This window comes from Crocodylus porosus, unplaced genomic scaffold (genome assembly GCF_001723895.1).
Source record: "Crocodylus porosus isolate Cpor-Errol unplaced genomic scaffold, CroPor_comp1, whole genome shotgun sequence".
Lineage (NCBI taxonomy): Eukaryota > Metazoa > Chordata > Crocodylia > Crocodylidae > Crocodylus > Crocodylus porosus.
Genome location: NW_017728943.1, coordinates 14,115,949 through 14,135,890, shown reverse-complemented (window position 1 = coordinate 14,135,890; position 19,942 = coordinate 14,115,949). Strand labels below are relative to the sequence as shown.

Below are 19,942 nucleotides of genomic sequence, written 5' to 3'. Positions count from 1 at the left end.
GATGTATGTCCCTACATCTGGACATGTAAATATGGGTCTGGGCGTGCATATAGACTTGAAAATGTATGTGTATCTAGATGTGTACTTGTATGCATTCATGTGAACGTATAGGCATGTACAGGTCTAGGTCTACAGATGCATAAGTATTTGCTTGTAAGCACAGACTTAACTTTACACAGGTACATGCCTCTGCATGCAAGTGCACTCAAACAAACACTGAGCTTTCCTTTAAAAAAATATATTCTGCCACCCTCTTTTCTGACACCAACATTCTCTCCTAATCTGATCAATGGGCCTGCTAAGCCAGTTCAGCAGAAAGCTTTCTCTATCTTAGGTAAACCACTGCGACAGCAAAGGAGCAAATGCCATCCACCCCACCCTTCTGCACCCTTTTCTACCCCAGGAAATGCCTGCCTGACACTTTGTGAATGGGATAGGATTATACCAACAGCAAGAAGGTGCTTTCTTGAAAGCTTCTGTTCCTGCTGGTGACTGGCTGGTTAAGCCCAGGTCCTCAAAAAAAATGACCTCTCCACCTTTTTTCCTTGACAGGCTCTTTCCTTACCTGCTTTCCTCAGACAGACTTCTGATGTACAGTGCCTCATTCTGGAAAGAGATGGGGTTTCCATTTCTCACCCTCTTCTCTCCTGCATCCCCTCTTGGGCTATAGCAAACCATCTTACCATGGCAGCCAACAGATGGAAGCCCGTGTTCAATTGCTGCTGCATACACTGCCTCAAGTGGGACACTTACAGCTAGGCATCCTTAGACACCACTAGGCATCCTCAACAGCCAGCTGAGAAGATCACACATAGGCTTTTCGACTAAGTTTAGACAGTCAAAAAGCCCTGGCTGAATCAGTTCAGTCTTTGCAGGTTAGTCTAAGCTGCACAGATTAAATGGAAACAGAAGTGACAGACATTTACCTTTGATTCAGAAAATTTAGCCACATGCCTGCAGTGGCTCAGGCCAGAAGATGGGGGCACTAGAGTACAGCTCTCTGACATGCAGCTAGCATGGGCTAAGTGTTTGCTTCCTCTTCCTGCTTCCCCAAGGACTCTGGGATTTGCAGTCCACAATCACAACAGTAGGACTCTGCAAGGTTGCTCATCACTTCCTCTTACTGCTTCCAGATGCCTCTGGGATTTGTAGTTCAGACTCACAACCAGCAGTAAATTTGAGGTGGGGAATGGGTGGTTAACCCCTTCCCTGGCCCCAGACCCCAGTCGGGGTTTGACTGATCTGTATCCCCAGCCAGGCTTGGGCCAGGCCTTCTCTGTGGAGCAGACAGTAGAGCCCAGCTCAGGGCTGGAAAGCATGCTGGGGGCCTGTGATTTAACTTTAACCAGGAAGGGGGTTGAGACAGAAGTTTCATAAACCAGTTTGACCCAAATCAGTTAAGTCTAATTCAGTCTACATTCTAATTAAGTCTACATTCAACCAGGTTTATCTTGAACCAATTTCAGCCATTTTGAAACTGGTTTGTGTTCACTGATCCTCTATTCTGTTACAGGTTTAAACCAGTTTCTGATCACTTAAACCAGTTTATGTGTACTGGCCTTGAAGTCTTCCTCAAAGACTCACACCCACTAGACTTTATGAAACACATTTTCTTTCCAGTATGCTGGAAGAGTGAAATGAGCCAACAGAGCTGGGCTTGGGACAGATCACTGTAGGGAGTGTCAATACCCTTGATAGTATGATGAATTGTTTTGAGACAGACATAGCCTCACCACTACCCTTAAGATGTTCTCCTACCAGGGAACCTTCCTCTGGTGAGGTGGAGGCTTTGTCTTCTTCAACAGGCACTGGAACCACAACAGGAAAATCTCATCTCACACCATAACACCACAAATGACAAATACTCTGTCCGAAAGCCTCTCTTTCCCCAGCCCTCTGCAGCCCAATGCACCCTGTGTGTCACAGAGACAGTTACTCCATGGTATGGTTAGGTCCTCTTCTACTCCTCTTAATAACAACTCAGTGCAAGCTGTTCTGGCAGCAGTAGAAAGGATTCTCCAAACTCAGATGAAACCTAAAATCCTTGCCCAGCATGCAATTGCATTCAATATAAACTCTATCATACATTCTTTGGGAGCCCAGCTTTTCTTTGGCACGTTCCCAGCTCTGGTCAGATATCTGAAGGGGTGGTTTCTAGAATACTGGACCTTCCACAATCCTCATTGACTTCCCTAAGGCTCTTTAAGTGGGGCCAGTAAATATTTTTTTTAACAGGAGTATTACTTCCTGACTTGTAATAAGGAGCTGAAAGGTCAGAGGCTCCTCTTCTCCCCAGTGTTGTATCTGTTTGTTTGGTCTTAATTTAAAGCATGAAGAAGGCCATGTCTTGTCTTCCCAAGAGTTTGCACTAGATCTGTTGGAGTTATCAGTAATGGAGATCACAGATTTTAATTGGGAAGAAATGGGGGCAGGGGAAAGAAGTTGAGATACAGCCTTTGTTCCACATGTTTCTCAGTCTTGTCCCCTCTCAGTTGACCAGCTCTCAGTGCCAGACTGGAAAGACTGACACACCTTTCCACAATGTGATTAGGGCCAAGTGTGTAAAATGAAATGCCTACAGAAGACAGGGCCAATGTGTAAAGTCATAATACTAATCCTACTAGTTCTCCTGCCATCCAGGGAGTCTTCAAGAGGAGACTAGACGATCACCGTTCTGGGGTCAGCTGACCCCCAGCTGTCTTTCCTGCTTGGTGCAGGGGGCTAGACCTAATGATCTTCTGAGGTCCCTTCCGGCCTTACAATCTATGAATTCTTAGGGGAAATGATACCTGAATGGGGGGGGGGACCCAAAAAACAAGCAAGTAAAAAAAATGTAAAACCCCACCCCAAGCATACTTGCTTCCAGCTTTCTCAATACAACGTGAAGAAATGGAGCAGAGAGCCATTAGGATTACTTCCCCTACCCTTTGCAATCCTCATTTAGTGAAGGCCCTTTTAAAGTATTCCTTTTCCCTCTTTTCTAGAACATGCTCTCAATAGACACAAATACTAATGGAAGTAACAGTTCATCAATACTTATTATTCATACGTACGTGCTATTAATTTCTCCATCATCTTTAAAGTTCAGAGATCTCTTAGGAGTGAGTCACTTGTTCATCCCTGATAGAACAGAAAATAGTAACCCCTCAGTGCTGACATTTTCAGTACAACAGCATTCCAGCACAACCTAGCATCACACAAACACTACGGTCCCATCCCAAGAGAGGAACAGGTTTGGCTAGAAATAAAGAGCTAGAACAGGTCCACTGCATGTGACGTGCACCCCACCAATCACAAACTGCTTTTCTCAAGCTCCCTGGGCCCTTTAAAATCAGGCTGAGCAGGGAGGGAGCTGCTGTGTTTTACAGGTGTGTGTGGATTTTTGTTGGCGTCAACAGCACAGCAAGGAGGGTGAGTTTATTGCCTTGGCTGCTGTGTTCCTTCTAATGAGGTTTTTGAACTACAAGTATCTGTTATACAAAGACTGAAGCTTTCATGCTTAATGGTTTATTTTAGTCCTGAAGCACTATTAAGTGAGTAGGAGTTTAGTGACTGTGTGGGGTTAACTGCAGGGGATTATTAAGGATTTCTTTTCTACCTTCAGGCTGCTTCCTTGAGATCATTATTTTAATTTTGCTCCTTGGAGGGATAGTCTTTCTCTCTCTCCTTTGGAAAAAAAAGATGATAAAGAGCTAACTGTGCTGCTAAGCATGTCAGGGGAGGCAGTGAGTTTTGCTGAGAAAGGGGAGGGGGTGAAGCCTGAAGGGGGGCTGTGGCTCAACTGAGCTAATCAGAGGAAAAAATCTCTCCCTCTTCCCATCCTCCCCTTCTAGCTTTATTTCCTAAATCCCTCATTGTTAGGATGTACTCATTAGGTGTGCCAGCGTTCTCATGAGATTTATTCCAGGGCAGTTTCTCTTTTAACAAGTGTTATTTGCCTTAATTAAGACCTATGCTTTGAGGTTGTCTGTCTCCTTGCTGGCTTTCCTGTACTTCCCAAGCTGGAATACTGTTAAAACAAGTTGTTTCACCACAGAGCTGGGTGCATTTCAGTTGGGTCAGGGTGGCAGGTTGTGCGATGAAGCTACCATGTTGAACATTTAAAAAAATCATTGATTTAAGTAATGATGAAACCATGCTTGTTAATGCACTACTCAAACTGTTCACAGAATTCAATGTGTTAGCCTATGTTCTGGTTTAAAACTTGCATCTCTCGCTAGCTCTAGTTACCTTGCATATTTTTAGTAGAAGCTGCTTCTCTATTTCCTTTCTCAAGGCTTCTGTTTTCCACTAACTCTTAATTCTCAGTCCCCCTTTAATGAAAAAAATGCATATTTCAAGCTAGTGAGAGCTCTGACCTGGTGGGGCTAAGGCTTAGCTACTCAGCCTGGGAGCCCTCTCATTGACCAGAGGGAGAAGTCAGCAACTCTCCATGACTATTACTTTGGGTGAGAGTATGAAGAGCCACACCTTAGCGTTTGTTCCACATGGCTGGCTTTTTTTTTTTTTTTCTCTCACTCGCCCCACTAAAAACACTGTTTTTTCCAGTGCTTGAAGGGACATGTTTAGTGATCTGGGCTCAGCTCACCAAAGAGAAAAGATGGTGAGGAAGGTGTGGCTCTTGCCACATCAAAATGAATGGGGCTGAGGGCAGGTTAGCATAGGGTGGGTGAGCTGCAATCTTTCCACTGCTGTGAGGCTTTCTTTAGTTATGCCTGACTGATTCTTAATGCAACTGCTGAAGCATCTGGAATCCATGCCTGAGGTTTGAATGAGCAAGAAGATAAGTGACTCCCTTGTCTCCTGCCACTTACCCCCTGCAGTAAGAATGCCTGTACAGTAACACTAAAGGGAGTGCTTAATAAGTTCAGCAGCTGCTATGAAGGCATACCAATATAATGGCTTAATTGAGGGTAAAAGTGGATGAGGTGCATCTTCCCTCCCCCCCCCCACTCCTCCTTGATTGGCTGTGCTTGCAGAATGCAACACGGCTGAGTTTCTTAAAAGATAGGGGTCATTGTCTACAGGTTCCTCCTCAAAGGCACCTGTGACTGTCTTGATACTTAGTGAGTCACCTGGGTCCTGTCTCTCTGGGAGAATTGAACACATTGCTATCTAGTTCACTGCCCAAACTGAGTGGGGATGGCTTAATTTGTCAGCCTTCAACATGAGTGGCAAATGTAGGTTGGAGAAAGTCTACAGGACAGAAAACAGAAGAGGCTGATGAAACGTGACCTAGGAGAACAGCTGAAAGAACTGACCTTTCTCTCTCTCTAGAAAAGAAAAGACCTGGGGACAGGCAGGAGGGGGGAAGAGCTGGATGTCTTTCAGTATGTAAAAGAGTCATGAGGAGAATGGCCAAAAGACTTATCCCTTGTGGATATGGAGAGCAAAAAAATATTTTAATTTGTAGCAAAAATAATCTAGGTTAAATATCAGAATAACAGAATAGTGGATCAGGTTCTCCAGAAGGTGGTGGCATAGCCTTAACAGGATGCTTTTAAGAACGGGTTGGACAAAGGTCTATCAGGAAAAGTTGATCTGATCCTGTGACGGGCTACGTGGGTATAAAACAAACAGACCCATCCCTAAGTTGCTGATAAGCAGGTTTCGGCAGTGACCCTTTTACTTTCAGCAAAAGGCTGATACAGTCTTGCCTGCTCTCTTGAAAGGACACTGGCTGCAATCTGGGTTGTGGCCAGATGTCTTCAGGTGTGGGGAGTACCAGTATAGTGAGTTGTGTGGTAGCAGTGAAGAACTAGTCTGAGCTGTGCATTTGGCTCCAAACTGTGGAGGGATCCCTAAAATGGGCAAATCCTAGGGTGCCTGTAGACATGCTGTGGAGCAGACTTGATTAACTTAGTCTGCTGGAGAATAGTAATTGCTGTTCCAGGCATCCTCCACATCTCATGAATTGGTGCCCCCCATGCTTCATTTTGCCCCCTTCCACCATTTTGAACCAAAGCTTGTTGAATAAGCTTTAGCTCAAGCATTCCCACCACCATTTTGAAGTGTGGGGGTGCTAATACATGAGATGCTGTGGTGCTATAATTAAAGCAGCTCTAATTAAAGCACCTCTTTCCCCGCCCCCCCCTCCCCCCCCCAACTCCAGAGTACATGTGAAAGTGCCCCTAGGGTCCAGCAAGAGTGTCTCTTAACAGGGATGGTGTTTGCCTTAACTAAGAATTTGATTCCATTCACACTAAGGGCCTAGATTTCCCCAGAGGTTGAGGCAACCCAGCTGTTGGCCTTCCTGCTCTTTCAAGTAGGACTTGCGCATGAAATCCACAAGCTGTCATCTGCTCTCTGTCCCACCAAAAGCTCCACTTCTCCACCCCAACTCCCTGTTCAAAGAAGTAGTAAATTGGACTGAAGACCTATCCAAACTACCAACAATTGGAAAATTTAACAAGAGGCCTCAAACTGTCCAGCTTATCCTCTACCCTGCACGATGCTTCCTCCACGTAACTGTAGTCCAAGGTCTCTTCCCTGTGCCTACTGAATTCTTTCTTGCATTCAATTTCCTTTAGAACATATCTTTCCTAGTAAATAATGGAGAGCTGGCCCATTATGCCGTGCCTGTCTTGCTACAACATCGATCAAATGGAGTATATCAATCTTGTTCATCCTGTCCTGAATACAGCCCTTTGAAAAGCTGACCCTTCTTCCACATGAAAATCCTTGCTCTGCTCTCATAGGCTTGTGTGTACAATATTTGCAGGCTAGGGGCAAGCAGGATCTGCCTAGTCACAAGTGCATCTTTATACAAACTGGAGGGGGACATTTTTTTTAAATTGAAGCTGCTGCAATTACAATGCCTGCAGCATCACGTGTATTCAGCGTCTCAGTGTTTTAAAATGGTGGCAGTGGCGCTTTTAACTAAAGCTCTTTTGACGGACTTTAGTTAAAATACCCCTGCTGCTACTTTGAAGTGCAGGGACACTGAGTACACCTGTTATGGAGGCTGCTGGAGCATGCTAATTAACATGTTCCAGCAGATGCTGTTAAATGAGTCTGTTCCCACGCATGCCGATTGGCACATGTGGGAGCAGATATCCAGCAAGTGTATAGGTGCCACTGGCAGTATTTCTAGCATTTACCAAAGAAATCTAGTTAACTAGAGAGGATGAAGGAGCTGCTGTAAGTGACAGTCCCTAAATAACTGCCTAGTTTCATGCATTTGAGCGGGGGCCCAGCTTGATGCAGACATGGCCTCTTTTGATCCTACACCTTCTCTGTAAAGCATAAAGAGCTCAGGTCAGGCACTAATGGGGATGATTTATTTCCTTTCCGCTCTGTCTCCCAATCTGTTACTAGCCAAGGAAACATTGCACGAGGCTCTTTGGAATTAAGTGTGCGAATATCAGTCCTTAAGTGCCACCACCAGATGACAACCTTAACAGTAGCTACAGACAGGTCTGTAGAAACTGTCCAACATCACCTTTGCAGGCTCTGCAGCACTGCTGTGGTGGGAGTCCTGATACAGTCTGGATGAGATGATGGTAAAATGCTTGAGGTCTCCTCTTGTTATCACTTTGGCTCCTGCAGTAGTATGGTGTTCTGGCTATGTCTGCATTTGTTGTGCAAGCACAGCAGCTGCTGTAGAGACAGCAGAAATTGGTAGGTCTAGTTACTAGGCCTGTGCGAATAGGGAACTACTTGATTTGGATTTGTCGATTTGGATGCCAGAGACTTGATTCAGAGATCAGAATCGTTTTTCCAATTTCTATTTGGCCAAATCGCTTCAGAAGATTCAGAGCCGATTTGGCCACAGGGTATAAAGGTGAATCAATTAAATATCTATAACTTTGTTGTCTTTTGGCTGACTCAGCTGAAACTTGCTAGGGTGGTAGCCTCTGCTGAGAGCATGATATGTGCCATGTTTCAAGGTGATGGGTGCAGGGGGTTCTGGGAAACTGCACCTCAAACTGCAGACAAGCAAAACTCATGACATGGGTAACACTGTGTGTGTGTGTTAAGGCGCAGCAAGGTGAAGGGTGCAGGCATACTAGCCCCTGCTGAGGCCATGAAGCCTGCCAGCTGTCGAGGAGATCGTTGCAGGGGGGTTCTGGGGCCCTGCACCCCTAGCTGCTGACGGGCAAAACTTGTGACATGGGTGCTTGTGCAAGGATTTAGGGTGCAGTTTCCCTCAAACCCCTGTACCTATCACCTTGAAACTTGGTATGTATCATGCACTCAGAAGAGGCTTCCATCCCTGCAAGTTTCATCTGAATCAACCAAAAGACAACACAGTTACAGATATTTCATTTGATTTTCCCCATTATACCCTATGGCCAAATCACTGAATCTTTTCCGAATTGATTTCAGAAGGCTTCCAGTGATTCGATTCGGATTTGTAGATTCAGCATCTGAATTGTGATCCAAAGCTTTGCACAGCCCTACTAGTTGCACTTTATCCCTGATGTCTTTCTGTGTTCTGTCGTCCAGAAAACTTCCTGTAACTTCCTGGCAGCCACACTGAGGACATCTATGGAGAAGATGACCTTGTATCTCTCTTAATAGTGGGCATCATGGCCTTGTCTGTGCTAATGCTTCTAAAACTTCCCAGGATGGTTTTCTGAAGTGAGGAAACCTGACAAAATGTTAGGTCTCATAATTTCTCTAGGAGAGGAGGGATTGAGTCACCTTCTCTTGTTTGCACCCTGGATCAGCTGTAGCTCCATAAAACCATAGTGGTGTTTCTGTTCTTCCCTGCCCACCCCTGCTCCCCGATGGAGGGACTCTACATGGGAATCCTGGCTGGATTCCTCCAGAGAGGTTGGCCCTGTGGCCATTGCCTCTGGAGAGCACGCGTTCCATGAAGAGTATTGGGCCCTAGGGTGACGGTACAATGTCATGATGAGCATGTCTGGAATGCTACCCAGCTTGTTTTCCTTGTCCCATCCGTAACTGGCTTGGCATCTCCATGTTTGCACACCTGTCCTGTTTTGGGTGACTACATGGCTTCACATTGGGAACTGAAGATGACCCCTAGCTAGGAGAACACTTGGGGTGGAAATGGACCCCAAGTGGGGTGGCTCAAAGCAAATGGTCATCCATATTCTTTGTCACCACAATATGTGGTCATGCCAAAAAGGTAATAATAACTTGTGTTGCTTTATTGTGGTAGATATCCACTCATCTTATGGCAGGAGACCAAAGGGAGCCTGGAGCTCCCTATGCTCTGCAACTACCCCAAGCAGGTGCTCCAGGGACTTGAGCTGATTTCTGTGCACTCTGGGAATTCCTGGGAAGGTTTAGGATCCTCAAGCCTTGGGAGCTCCTGCCTACTTACCAAGATGCACTCCTCGGGTGTGCCACGGTAAGGGGGGAAAAGTCAGGCTTTCCATGCTTACAGCCCTTGGGGTCTCCAAAACGGGCAGTTCCAGAGACCACAGCAGCCACATCTCTGTATACATTGTTGGAAAAAGGCTTATAGAGATGGGGATGAGTTGCCAAGAGAGATGTGACAAGGATGTATATGCTAACTATGAACTAAAGCCCCAGAGACTTCTGCTTTGAACAAAGTTTTATGGAAGAGGAATGGGAACAGGTGGTGGAACATAATGGGTTTCTATGAAATTGAAGCTAGTGTAATGCAGTTGGGAGGAAGGAAAATGGGTTACAGACTGAACAGCATGATCTAAGGGCACGCTGCTTCCAAGCAGAAGGGCAAGTTATGTCCAACACGGGCATTGCCATTCTGGTTTACACATGTACCCCAGCCACTAGTGTAGCTGTGCTGGTGTCAGTAGCCCTTCTGCAAGGGGGATTATGTTGTGCTAGTACCTTGTTAATGATGGAAATCTCATTCTAGATTTAAGCTCAAGCCACCAGCAACCCACAAAATGCTGGTGAACTCCCTGTGAGCTAGGGATGAGAAGCTTGGATTGCTCTGCCACTTGCTGCTGTTAGCCTAGGTAAAAATGTAGTTGGACCCAACATGGAAGGGTTGCATTTTATAGTTTTATTTAGGCTGCTGCCTGAATATTTCCTATAACTCCAAGGCAGGAGAAAGTAAGTGAAGGTTGATGGCATCCTGGCTGATGTCTCTTCTCCTCCCCTCCCGCCCCAGGATAATTTCGTTTTCTAGTCTAAACCTGTTGGACTTGTTCTGATTTGCTATTATTTTCCCTCCTCCAGGTTGCATGAAGTGTTGAAGATGGCAAAAGGTGATAATGGTGTGCGCTGTTTTCAAGGTCTGCTAGTTCTAGGCAACGTGATTATTGGGGTAAGTGGCTCAGGGATGTAAGGGACAGTGAGCTTGTATGAGGGCCTTGCTTTTTACAAGGCAAATCCCAGCAATGGACTCATTCTTTATATGAACCCTTGTAATGTAAGAAGCCTAATATAACACTACATGAGAGAAACCTGAACAGACCATGTAAGCAAATGGTTTCAGATGTCTATGACATGGAAGAGAGGGTAATATGACCTGAGGAAGAAGCAAAGGCTCAAGTACCTTATCTAGAAGAATAAGCTTAAACACGCATTCTGTTTAAGCCTGATCCCTTTTGCTTTCCAGACAGATGCCTTCCTTTTTTTAAATCATCAGTGTAAGTGTTCCAATCCAAAATGTACACTCAGGGTCCAAAGACTTGTGGGAACGGGGGTTTGGGATAGGAGAGCACTTAAAGCATGTTTCCATTGCAGCTGTAGTAGATTCCAGCTGGGACAGCCCTAAGCAAGCCATACACATCTGTTCCCACACACATGTTCTAAACCTGGCAGTTTGCTGGTGAGGTCACTGCAAAGGGAGAATGTCCCCTCGAGACTGGGTCTCTAAGGTGCTTGCAAGTAGTCCCTGGGGATGACTTCAGAGCTTCCTGTATACCAAGTTGAATATGTGGGAGCAGAGGGGAAGGAGGAGGCTGAGCTTCCTTGGGGCTATGCTGGTAGACATGCAGCTGGTATAATACAGACCTGCTTGCCGTCTCTACGTCCAGTATGATAAAACCTGCGCTCATAAGAGACAAGGATTGAAAAGAGCTTTCCTTGGAAGTGGTTGTGGTGTGGCTTTGAGCTGGTCTGGCCTGAACTAATGGGATTCTGATTTCTGGTTCTCAGTTGTGCGGCATTGCACTGACAGCAGAGTGCATCTTCTTTGTGTCGGATCAGCAGACTCTGTACCCTCTGTTGGAAGCCACAAACAATGATGACATCTATGGCGCCGCCTGGATTGGCATATTTGTTGGCTTTGCTCTCTTCAATCTGGCTGTTCTTGGTATCGTTGGAGTAATTAAGTCAAATAGGGCAATGCTACTGGCGGTAGGTGGTGTGATATGGTGTTCTCCAAATCTTCTATCTGCTAGCCTAAGCCTATAGTAAGACCTCCCTATATGTGCATGTGTTTAGCAAACAAAGCTAGATTGAGATAATTTGGTGAGGGAGGAATCTTTCTTTTTGTTCCCCTTTCTTTCTTTTTCAGTAGGTATTCTAATAACCTTTTAAATGGTTTTGTTCTTTTTGTTGCTCTCCTGTCCTATCAGGATTTTTTTCTCCTCTTACTGTGAGCTGCTCCGAGTCTTCACTGAGAAGGATGACATAAATTGAATGAATGAATAAAAAGCAATTAAAGGCCTGGCTTGCTGTTACTGATAGACTTGACAACTAGAACTCAAAGGCTACCCCTTCCTGGGGATGTTGGCAATCCTAGGCTGTGAGAGGGAAGAAAGGAATTCCTACCAGGAGAAGGGAGGCAAGCGAGAGACTCATCTGCCAACAAGTGGCACACCTCCACATTTGGTTCTTGGTCAGGGGTTCCATGATGGATTCCATGGCACCAAATCCACAATCTACCAAAAGGGCAAAAGAGGGAAACTTCTTATTATGATTGTAGTTTTGAAGATGGGGAGGTGCCCACATCCAAAGGGACTCCCCCTTCTCGCCTACCTCAGCTTTACTTGGAGTTAGATGGAGATCTGGGCATGGGACAACCTTCCCCCACCTCTAGAGGAGGCAGGCACTGCATGCAAAATCCTGCGACAGCCTTGCAGTTGTCTGAACCATGTTGTTCTTGGACAGTGGGCTTGCCCCTTGCAACAACTTCTGGTATGCCAGAAATTGAGGAACAAGTTGTGGTGCAAACGCTTCACATGGTCTCAGAGAAATACAATTGATATGGCTCGGTCATTTAGTGTAAACTCCTAGTAAGTGCTCAAGCTCATGTCCTTCTTAATTTCCATTGGTTGACATAAAATAATGACCAGGTTCCTTTTAAAGTCATATTGCCTAGCTGCTATAAAGAAACTTTTTCCCGACCAGAGGCTTTGGAGGACAAGTGCTTTGGAGCTATTGGACTAGCCATGGACTAGTATTCTCAGGTAGTGCTTATCAGATTATTAATCAATGGGTTCTTATACAAATTTGTTCAAAATAGAGGGGGGGGGAAAAAAGCGGAGCTGTATCTGCACTGAGGGCAGCCCAGAATCTCTGGCAAACCCCTCCAAGAAAGGATAACTTCCTATTCCAGGGCAATGGTGAATCACTAATGCCATGGTGAGATTACCTAAAGGGGTGAGATCCCTTTTGGAATGCTGTGTGCAGATCTGGTCACCCATGTTCGAAGAGAGGGAAACGGAAGAGATTGCTAGGATCATTGGGGGATGACGAGCTTATCATAAGAGGAGGCTAAAGCAGTACTTGATTAGTGTGGCAAACTCAGGGGCTAGAATGGGATCTGACTGCTGTCTATGAGGGGTAAACGCCAGAAAAGCAAATGCGTTCTGTCCTCCAGCCTAAGGCTGGCACAAGAACAAAAGGCTATGTATGAACTGAAGCCCCTAATCTTCAGAGTGGTGGTCATTAGAAGGTTGTCCCAAAACAGAGTCCTAGTTGCTTAGAATTAAAAGCCTACCTGATGCCCTGGTTTAAGGCCCACCAGTTTCTGCATTCAGTAGCACATAAGGGAGTCCTGTGGCCAGCATCAGGTCCTGCCTTTTGAGTGTCCAGCTTAAATGACCAGAGCCCTATTTCCAGGTGGGTCAGCTTAGATAACCTTTGGTAGGAGCATAGAGTAAGGTTTCAACTGCCACCTCTAGAACTGTAGCAGGATGTCCTGATTACTGTTGCCCCCCTGCCTTTCCCCTGAAACTGGAGTCATAAGAACAGAAACTTCTCTTATGGAGCTTGGGATATTCAGCAGGGGGTTGGACTTGGCCCTGGGGGAGTCTGCCAGTCCCTTGACTTGCTTCCTAGTATCTTGGGTCTGAGAGATAACAGTACCTTCTGCTCTTGCTGTCTCCCAGTATATCATCCTGATGTTGATCACATATGCCTTTGAGACGGCCTCTTGTATCACAGCAGCAACTCATCGAGACTTTGTGAGTATCTGTTTCCCCATGCATATTCTCGCTAGAGAGTGCAAGTTGAAAAGGGTGGAGGGGTAGTGTTAACAGCTTCTGGTACTTCTGTACATCTTCCAGGCAGAAGGAAAAGAAACCCAGGGAGGGCTAGTTACTTTAGATAGTAAGGGCTGAACCAGTGGAAGGATGGTGCAGTCTCTAGAGTGTGTTTATACCATTCCTCCAGTCCAGGAAATGGGGTGCTCTATTCATGCACATTAGGATTGAATGCTGACAGAGCCTTTTGTATGACATTTTTCAGATAAAGATTGACAGTGCTGTTGTAGGGGGCAGAGGGAAGACATGACTTGATGTGGGGGGTGGGAATAAAACTGGGTTCTCACAATTGATGACGGGGTAAAACACTGCCTATGTTAACTTCTACATTGGAATTAATCGCAATAAATTATCTGTCCGTGCCTTCTCTCAAGGAATTTCTCTGAAGACATTCAAAAGCTAGACTTCAGGATCTGTCGGTTATGCCAGATTAATTTTATTTGTTTTGGTTTGTTTTTTTAATCCAGTCTAACACTAGAAGTTAGGAAGACTTGTTGGCCCCAAACACTGCATGGCTCACTTCCAATGGGGCCAGACCCCCTCCACCCCTTTTTCTCTGTACCTCCTAACAAGATGTATGCAACCTGTCCTATTCTATATTGTAGTTCACTCGCAATCTCTTCCTGAAGCAAATGCTGGAGAAATATCAGAACCCAGAGCCACTCAACAATGATGACAGGTGGATGAGTGAAGGGGTCACGAGGACATGGGACCGCCTCATGCTTCAGGTAATTAACTTTTAATTTAAAAACAAATGAAAAATGGCTTGCAATAACAGATGGTATCCAAGCTCCTCATGTCTCTAGAATTTCACACCTACACTGTAGACCAGTGAATTTTATTTAATTTTTTCCAACCTGTGTCCTGCAGACCCCTAGGGTTGCTTAAAGGCTCTACAGAAAATGACTATGATCAATCAAGTGTGTGAATACCCACACTTACAATTCAGAGGGGTCCACGCCTCCCATCTGAATTTCTTTTTTTTAAGGGTCTGTAAATGAGAGAGGGCTGTGGCTTTTAACCTAAGCCCTTTCAATAACATTAATCCAATTTCAGTCCCTACTGACCTAATCTCAAATGATGTCTTTTCTTATCCCTCCAGCCTTTCAATCTTGCTGGTCTTCAAGATAATGCTTTTAGTATCTCCAGTACTGGCCAGTGCTCTGCATTCCCACACCCACAAATGCATTTATCACCTGTGATGTGAGCTAATATCCATAGGATGGCATCAATTTTGTGGAGTATTGGGGGTGGGTCCCAGATCCTGTATAATGCCAAAGCCTTGTCTTTTGTAAAGAACTTCCCTCTCTCTCAAATCCAGCATGAGTGCTGTGGTGTGAATGGCCCGTCTGACTGGCAGAACTACATGTCCAAGTTCAGAAGCATTAACAGTGATTCAGAATTCCCTTGGCCACGCCAGTGTTGTGTCATGGATATCCAAGGAATCCCTTTCAATTTGGATGGCTGCAAACTAGGAGTCTCTGGCTACTACAAGGATAAGGTAAGAGTCCCTCTGCATATCTGATGTTCAATAACTGGTTATCTTGTTGAAGTGAAATTGCATTAATCAGTGATATGCTGGGGAGAAGATGATGGTTGACACAGTGCAATTCATTTCAGTGGGAGCTGGAAGCCCAGACCTGCAGATTGAGAACTAGCTATCAAAGAAAGATAAGTATTCAGAATTTCTCCATATTACCATGCCCAGAATAGAGGCATGGCGCGTTCCTGATGGAGTGGTGGAACACAGTGGATGGATGTTGTCCCAATGGAACTGATAGGCAATGGTTCCAGACATAGTTCAGTCCAGCCCCATGGTGCTCAGTGGGCATTACATTTGAAGGATGGCTGGTGTTTTAACAAGATATTGATGTTCTGATTGAGGCTGTGGCAGAAAATCAGATGTTTTCTCACAGAATCATAAAATATTAAGGTTGGAAGGGAACTCCAGGAGGTCATCTACTCCAACCCCCTGCTGAAAGCAGGACCAGCCCCAACTAGATCATCCCAACCAAGGCTTTGTCATGCCGGGCCTTAACCTCCAAAGATGGATATTCCACCACCTCTCTAGGTAACCCATTCCAGTGCTTTACCACCCTCCTAGTGAACAAGTTTTTCTTAATAGACAACCTAAACCTCCCTTGCTCTAACTTGAAACTGTTGCTCCTTGTTCTGTCATTTGTCACCCACTGAGAACAGTCCAGCTCCATCCTCTTTGGAGCCCACCCCCCTTCAGGTAGCTGAAGGCTGCTATTAAATACCCTCCTCAGTCTTCTCTTCTGCAGACTAAATAAGCCCAGTTCATGGACTGAGCTATCCTAACACATCTCACTGGTAACTCAGATATGTAATGGGCAGTGAGGCAACTTAGAATGTCTATTTTGCTAAGCTCTTTTGTGGACTTGGCAAAATCATTTCTAATGTGGCAGCCTAGTCACAGAACATGGATCTTCCTTTCTGTTTGGAGGAGTTGAAATGACCAGGCTAGTGTGCAGCCTCCAAAAAACTGGCCTTTGTGTGGCTACCAGGAAGAAGGGGGTGGAAAAACTTGTACCATTCCTGGCAAGTGTTTCAGAAACCTGAAGAATCTGAAATGGATTTCCTTCTAGAAAGAGATCCACAGTATGAATTTGGAGTTTCTGCCAGCTCTTAAGTAGAAGTCCTGGGTAGCAGGGGTGACATGTGGGGATGCACGTGGCAGTGCATCCCTTGCAAAAAAGGTGCCACCAACACCACAGGCACTGCCAGCAGGCAGTTGCTGCTCACCACCCTGGCACTGGCACCACCAGCGGTATCTGCAAGTGGTCCCTGATCACCCCTGGCCGCTGCTGCCAGTGGCACCTGCGGGTGGTTGCTGACCCATGGTCAGCACTTGCCACCCCCACCACTGCCAACAGTGCTGGTGATGTCTGTCTGTGGGAGCTTCCCGCTGCCACCACTGCGCTCCCATTGCCAGCAGCACAGCCATGCCCCCACCCCCAACTGCTGGGGGCATGTACCATTCATGCTGAGTTGGGGAGGCTCTGAAAGCTGTTTTCTAGTTCAAAGCTTGGTCCTGGGTTATAACTAAACTGCATTTGGCTGGAGAGCTTGGTGGCAACATGGTGGAGCTACTTGTGGCAGGGTAGCTCCTGTAAAATACTACCATGTTGCAATCTCCAGAGTAAGGGGAGTATAGGGTGCCTCAAAACCCTAGCTCCCGCTGCCTTGTAGGTGCTTCTGGGTTCGGGAGAGGCTAAGGGACAGCATCCTGACAAACATACCTTCACTGAGGAGTTGGGCAGTCAAGAGTTCTTGTCTGAGTTCTGGCAGAAGCTATAGCCATCAAGGCACTGACTGTCTAGATTTGGTCTGGCCTTTGAATTTTGTCTCAATGGTCTAAATGGGCATGATTAGGTCTTGGGTAGCTTCCACACCTCCATATTCTTGCCTACGTGTACACGTTTAAAGTTTTGGTGTGATTTGGTTGCAGGACTCTACAAAACTAATTCATCAGACACCTGACTAGACCTCTTATATGTACACCATGATTCAGACGATCAATGGTTGCCTATGGGTTCAAAACTGAACATCTTGACAGACGGCTGTGATTCAGCGGCATGTTCTATTTGCTTGTAAATGCCTTGACACCTACCTACCTCAATGTGGTCCCTGGAAAGGGGATCCTGCTGCTGCTTTCCGAAATATCTGAGCTTGCATGTGGCTGGTACAAGCTCTAACTCCCCTCTTGCTTGTGACTCCCACAGGGTTGTTATGAGCTTATCGCTGGACCAATGGACAGACATGCCTGGGGTGTAGCTTGGTTTGGCTTTGCCATTCTCTGCTGGACTGTGAGTACTAAATCTGCTTTTCCCCCCCCCCCCCACTGTTCTCCCAACATAAGGGTGAAGAGTGTGGTTTGGGTGAAAGGGCTGCCACCTAGAGAACAATTCTTTCAACCATGCAGTCTTTCCAAGTGGATGATAATGGGAGTATGCAGGGAGGGCCTCTCTTCCCTGCCCTTGTTTTGAAGGGTGGTTTCCAGATAAAGCGGTTCTTCAGGCCTCTGTCCCAAAAATAGTCCCACTTCTAGCCCATTCGCTGTGCAAAGAGGGTCAGTGGTATTTAGGGTTAATAGCAGAGATATATGTCCAGTTTAAGCACAGCCGGCTGAAACTGAAGGACCTCTGCTAAGGCAAGTAAGCTATGCTGGGCATAAGTTTTTTAGCAAGGGGTTGATTGCACAGCCCATGAAGTGAAACTACTTGCATGAACAACCTAGCTCCATTTATTCCATGCACACCTAGATGGGGAGGGATGCCAAGAGCATATTTGTTCAATGCAGATGTTCACTTAGATGACTGTCGCTCCATAATGGCCTCCCAAACACTTTTTTTGTTGGGGGCGGAGGTCTCTCGTAGAGAAGCATCCACTTACCTTTGGTGGACACCTCCAGTACAAGGGTACTATGTGACAGCTTCCAGCTTCAAAGCTGTCTGGGCTGGAGTCGTGCAGTAACTGCAGAAACAATGCTATTTGTGTTTGGGGAATAGATCATCCTCGTATGACCTAGTATCATAGAAAATGGGTCACCAAAAACCTTTTACATAATCCATAAAACAAGCATGAGAAATACTTGAACAGCAGATAAATTCTAAACTGGTTTTAAAACTTTCCATAAAAACCACAGAACCAAATAACTTGTTCGTTTTAGCTTCTGTATCAAAGAGTTAAAGTCCTCCATACAGACTTTCAGATTCCTATAGTTCCTTGGAGCTGATTCTGTTACAGGAATCCTTGACCTAATTCAGTGGAAAGCTGACAGTGAAGAAAGCTTTTGAGAGAGCGTGCCACTAAACAACCTCTCTTTCCTTTCAGTTCTGGGTTCTTCTCTGTACCATGTTCTACTGGAGCAGAATTGAATATTGAAGGCGCAGCATCTTCCAAAAGTGGTGCATAGAAGAAGCATTAATTTTGATATCTCCATATTCCCTCTGTATTGGGGAGGATTTGAGGCTCTAGGTTATTTTCCCCTTCCATATACATGCTTCCCCAAACACCTAACAGATGAGTCCAATGAGCTGACACCTCCACAAAGGAAACTCCTCTCCCTAGACTCTTTTTGAGGTGTGTTTGTTTTTTTTTTTTGTTGTTGTTGTGTTTTTTTTGCAGCTTTCATGCCTGTGAATGGATCCTCTTTCTCTCCTCCTCCCTCACTGTTTTGAAGCCTTTTTGAAAATGAGGTTACAAGAAATGATCTAATCCTTCTGGTGATGGCTTTAGAAGGGGAATGGCCTATGTATATACTTGCTCCAGAAAACCCTTCTCTGTAAACTAAGACTATTGTAAAAGACATCTGGAACAAATGAGATGCAAAAGACTTGTATAAGGTACAGGAAAAATACTGGGAACTCCTCTGACCAGTAGATATGGATACTGCTGCCTTTATTCCCTGCAAGAAAGGGGAAATTTAGGCACAACACTGCCAAAAAAAAAACAGCCCCTCTCTGAATGCATCTTAATTTCAAGGTTTGGTTTGCCAGCTTAATTGGAAACATACCTGTGTCAACAGGTAGAAAATGACATCAAAGATGAAAGTTACTAGTCAGTCCATTCCAAAGGTAGTTCTCCACAGTGCAGTATGCTCCCTACATTCAGACCTACTTCTACTCACTGGCTAATTAATACAAACCTATTTGGTATAGATTAACCACCACTGTAATTCTTCATTTCCTAAGAGTAGGACTCATTCAGGGAACAACAAATAATTTTTGCCTTGATGAAGAAAAATCTTGCACTGAGATGTCAGAGGGGAATATATTGTCCCTCTGCTTTTGCCACTTCCAGCCTACTCTATCTTTCTACCTCCTAGCTCTTCTAATTGGGTAGGACATTAGTGGCAAAGAGAATTAAACTCTCTTTTTTATTCATGTTTGTCCATGACGGACTTGCTGCATCCCATTGAGTCCTTGCATCAGCAGATTACAATTCCCACTTAAGTCAGAGAAAGGATTTGTTTACAGCGGTCCTTTTCTGTTCCAGTCGGTTTCTTAGTATCCTGTGACTTAAATTATGCAAAACATGCTCCTCTACAGAGTGATTTTTTTTTTTTTAAAGATGAAACCTATTGCTAAGCATGCTGGGTTGGCTCCTAAGAGCTTGCTAGCTGCCCAGATTAGGTTTGTTTGTTTGTTTGGGGGGGGGAGGTTCTATATATTTTCCCCCAAAGCTTTATTAAAAAAGCCAAATTGGAAAAATCTCATTGCCAAGGATCTTGAATAAATTCAGGGGTGGAGTGGTGAATAGCTGAATGAAACTGGACCTGCGTTTTGAAAAGTTTGCAACTCCATGCTTGTCTCGCTGTAAGCTGCTGGTGTCTGCATATGAGGTGTAGTACTGTAGAAAAGCTGGGTCTCTGCATTGGAAAAGAGACCTTTCTTTTACTTGCAAAACAAAAATGGGTAAAGGACTCGAACATGGATGTATCCTCGCACCTTTGTGAAGTCGTCATCATCAGCGTCCAGCCAGAGGGATGGTATCTTGTGCATGCAGTCTGCTTCGAG

General features: G+C 45.3%; 1 protein-coding gene across 1 annotated transcript; it reads left to right on the top strand.

Annotated features, from left to right (window-relative positions):
- Nucleotides 1–3,305: 3,305 nt before the first annotated feature.
- On the top strand, nucleotides 3,306–18,505 carry UPK1B (uroplakin 1B). The gene is made up of 8 exons (XM_019548760.1): nucleotides 3,306–3,411; nucleotides 10,144–10,231; nucleotides 11,068–11,268; nucleotides 13,248–13,322; nucleotides 14,006–14,128; nucleotides 14,722–14,901; nucleotides 17,147–17,230; nucleotides 18,258–18,505. Exons 2-8 carry the CDS (start codon nucleotides 10,163–10,165, stop codon nucleotides 18,306–18,308), a joined length of 783 nt encoding a protein of 260 aa, XP_019404305.1. The 5' UTR covers nucleotides 3,306–3,411; nucleotides 10,144–10,162; the 3' UTR covers nucleotides 18,309–18,505.
- Nucleotides 18,506–19,942: the final 1,437 nt, after the last annotated feature.

What these genes read in the sequence shown, in the direction of transcription:
- UPK1B (XM_019548760.1), top strand. Translation starts at nt 10,163, where the DNA reads ATGGCAAAAGGTGATAATGGTGTGCGCTGTTTTCAAGGTCTGCTAGTT. An exon ending in TAGGCAACGTGATTATTGGG is followed by an intron (nt 10,232 to 11,067) that starts GTAAGTGGCTCA and finishes TCTGGTTCTCAG; the next exon opens with TTGTGCGGCATTGCACTGAC. An exon ending in TTGCCATTCTCTGCTGGACT is followed by an intron (nt 17,231 to 18,257) that starts GTGAGTACTAAA and finishes CTTTCCTTTCAG; the next exon opens with TTCTGGGTTCTTCTCTGTAC.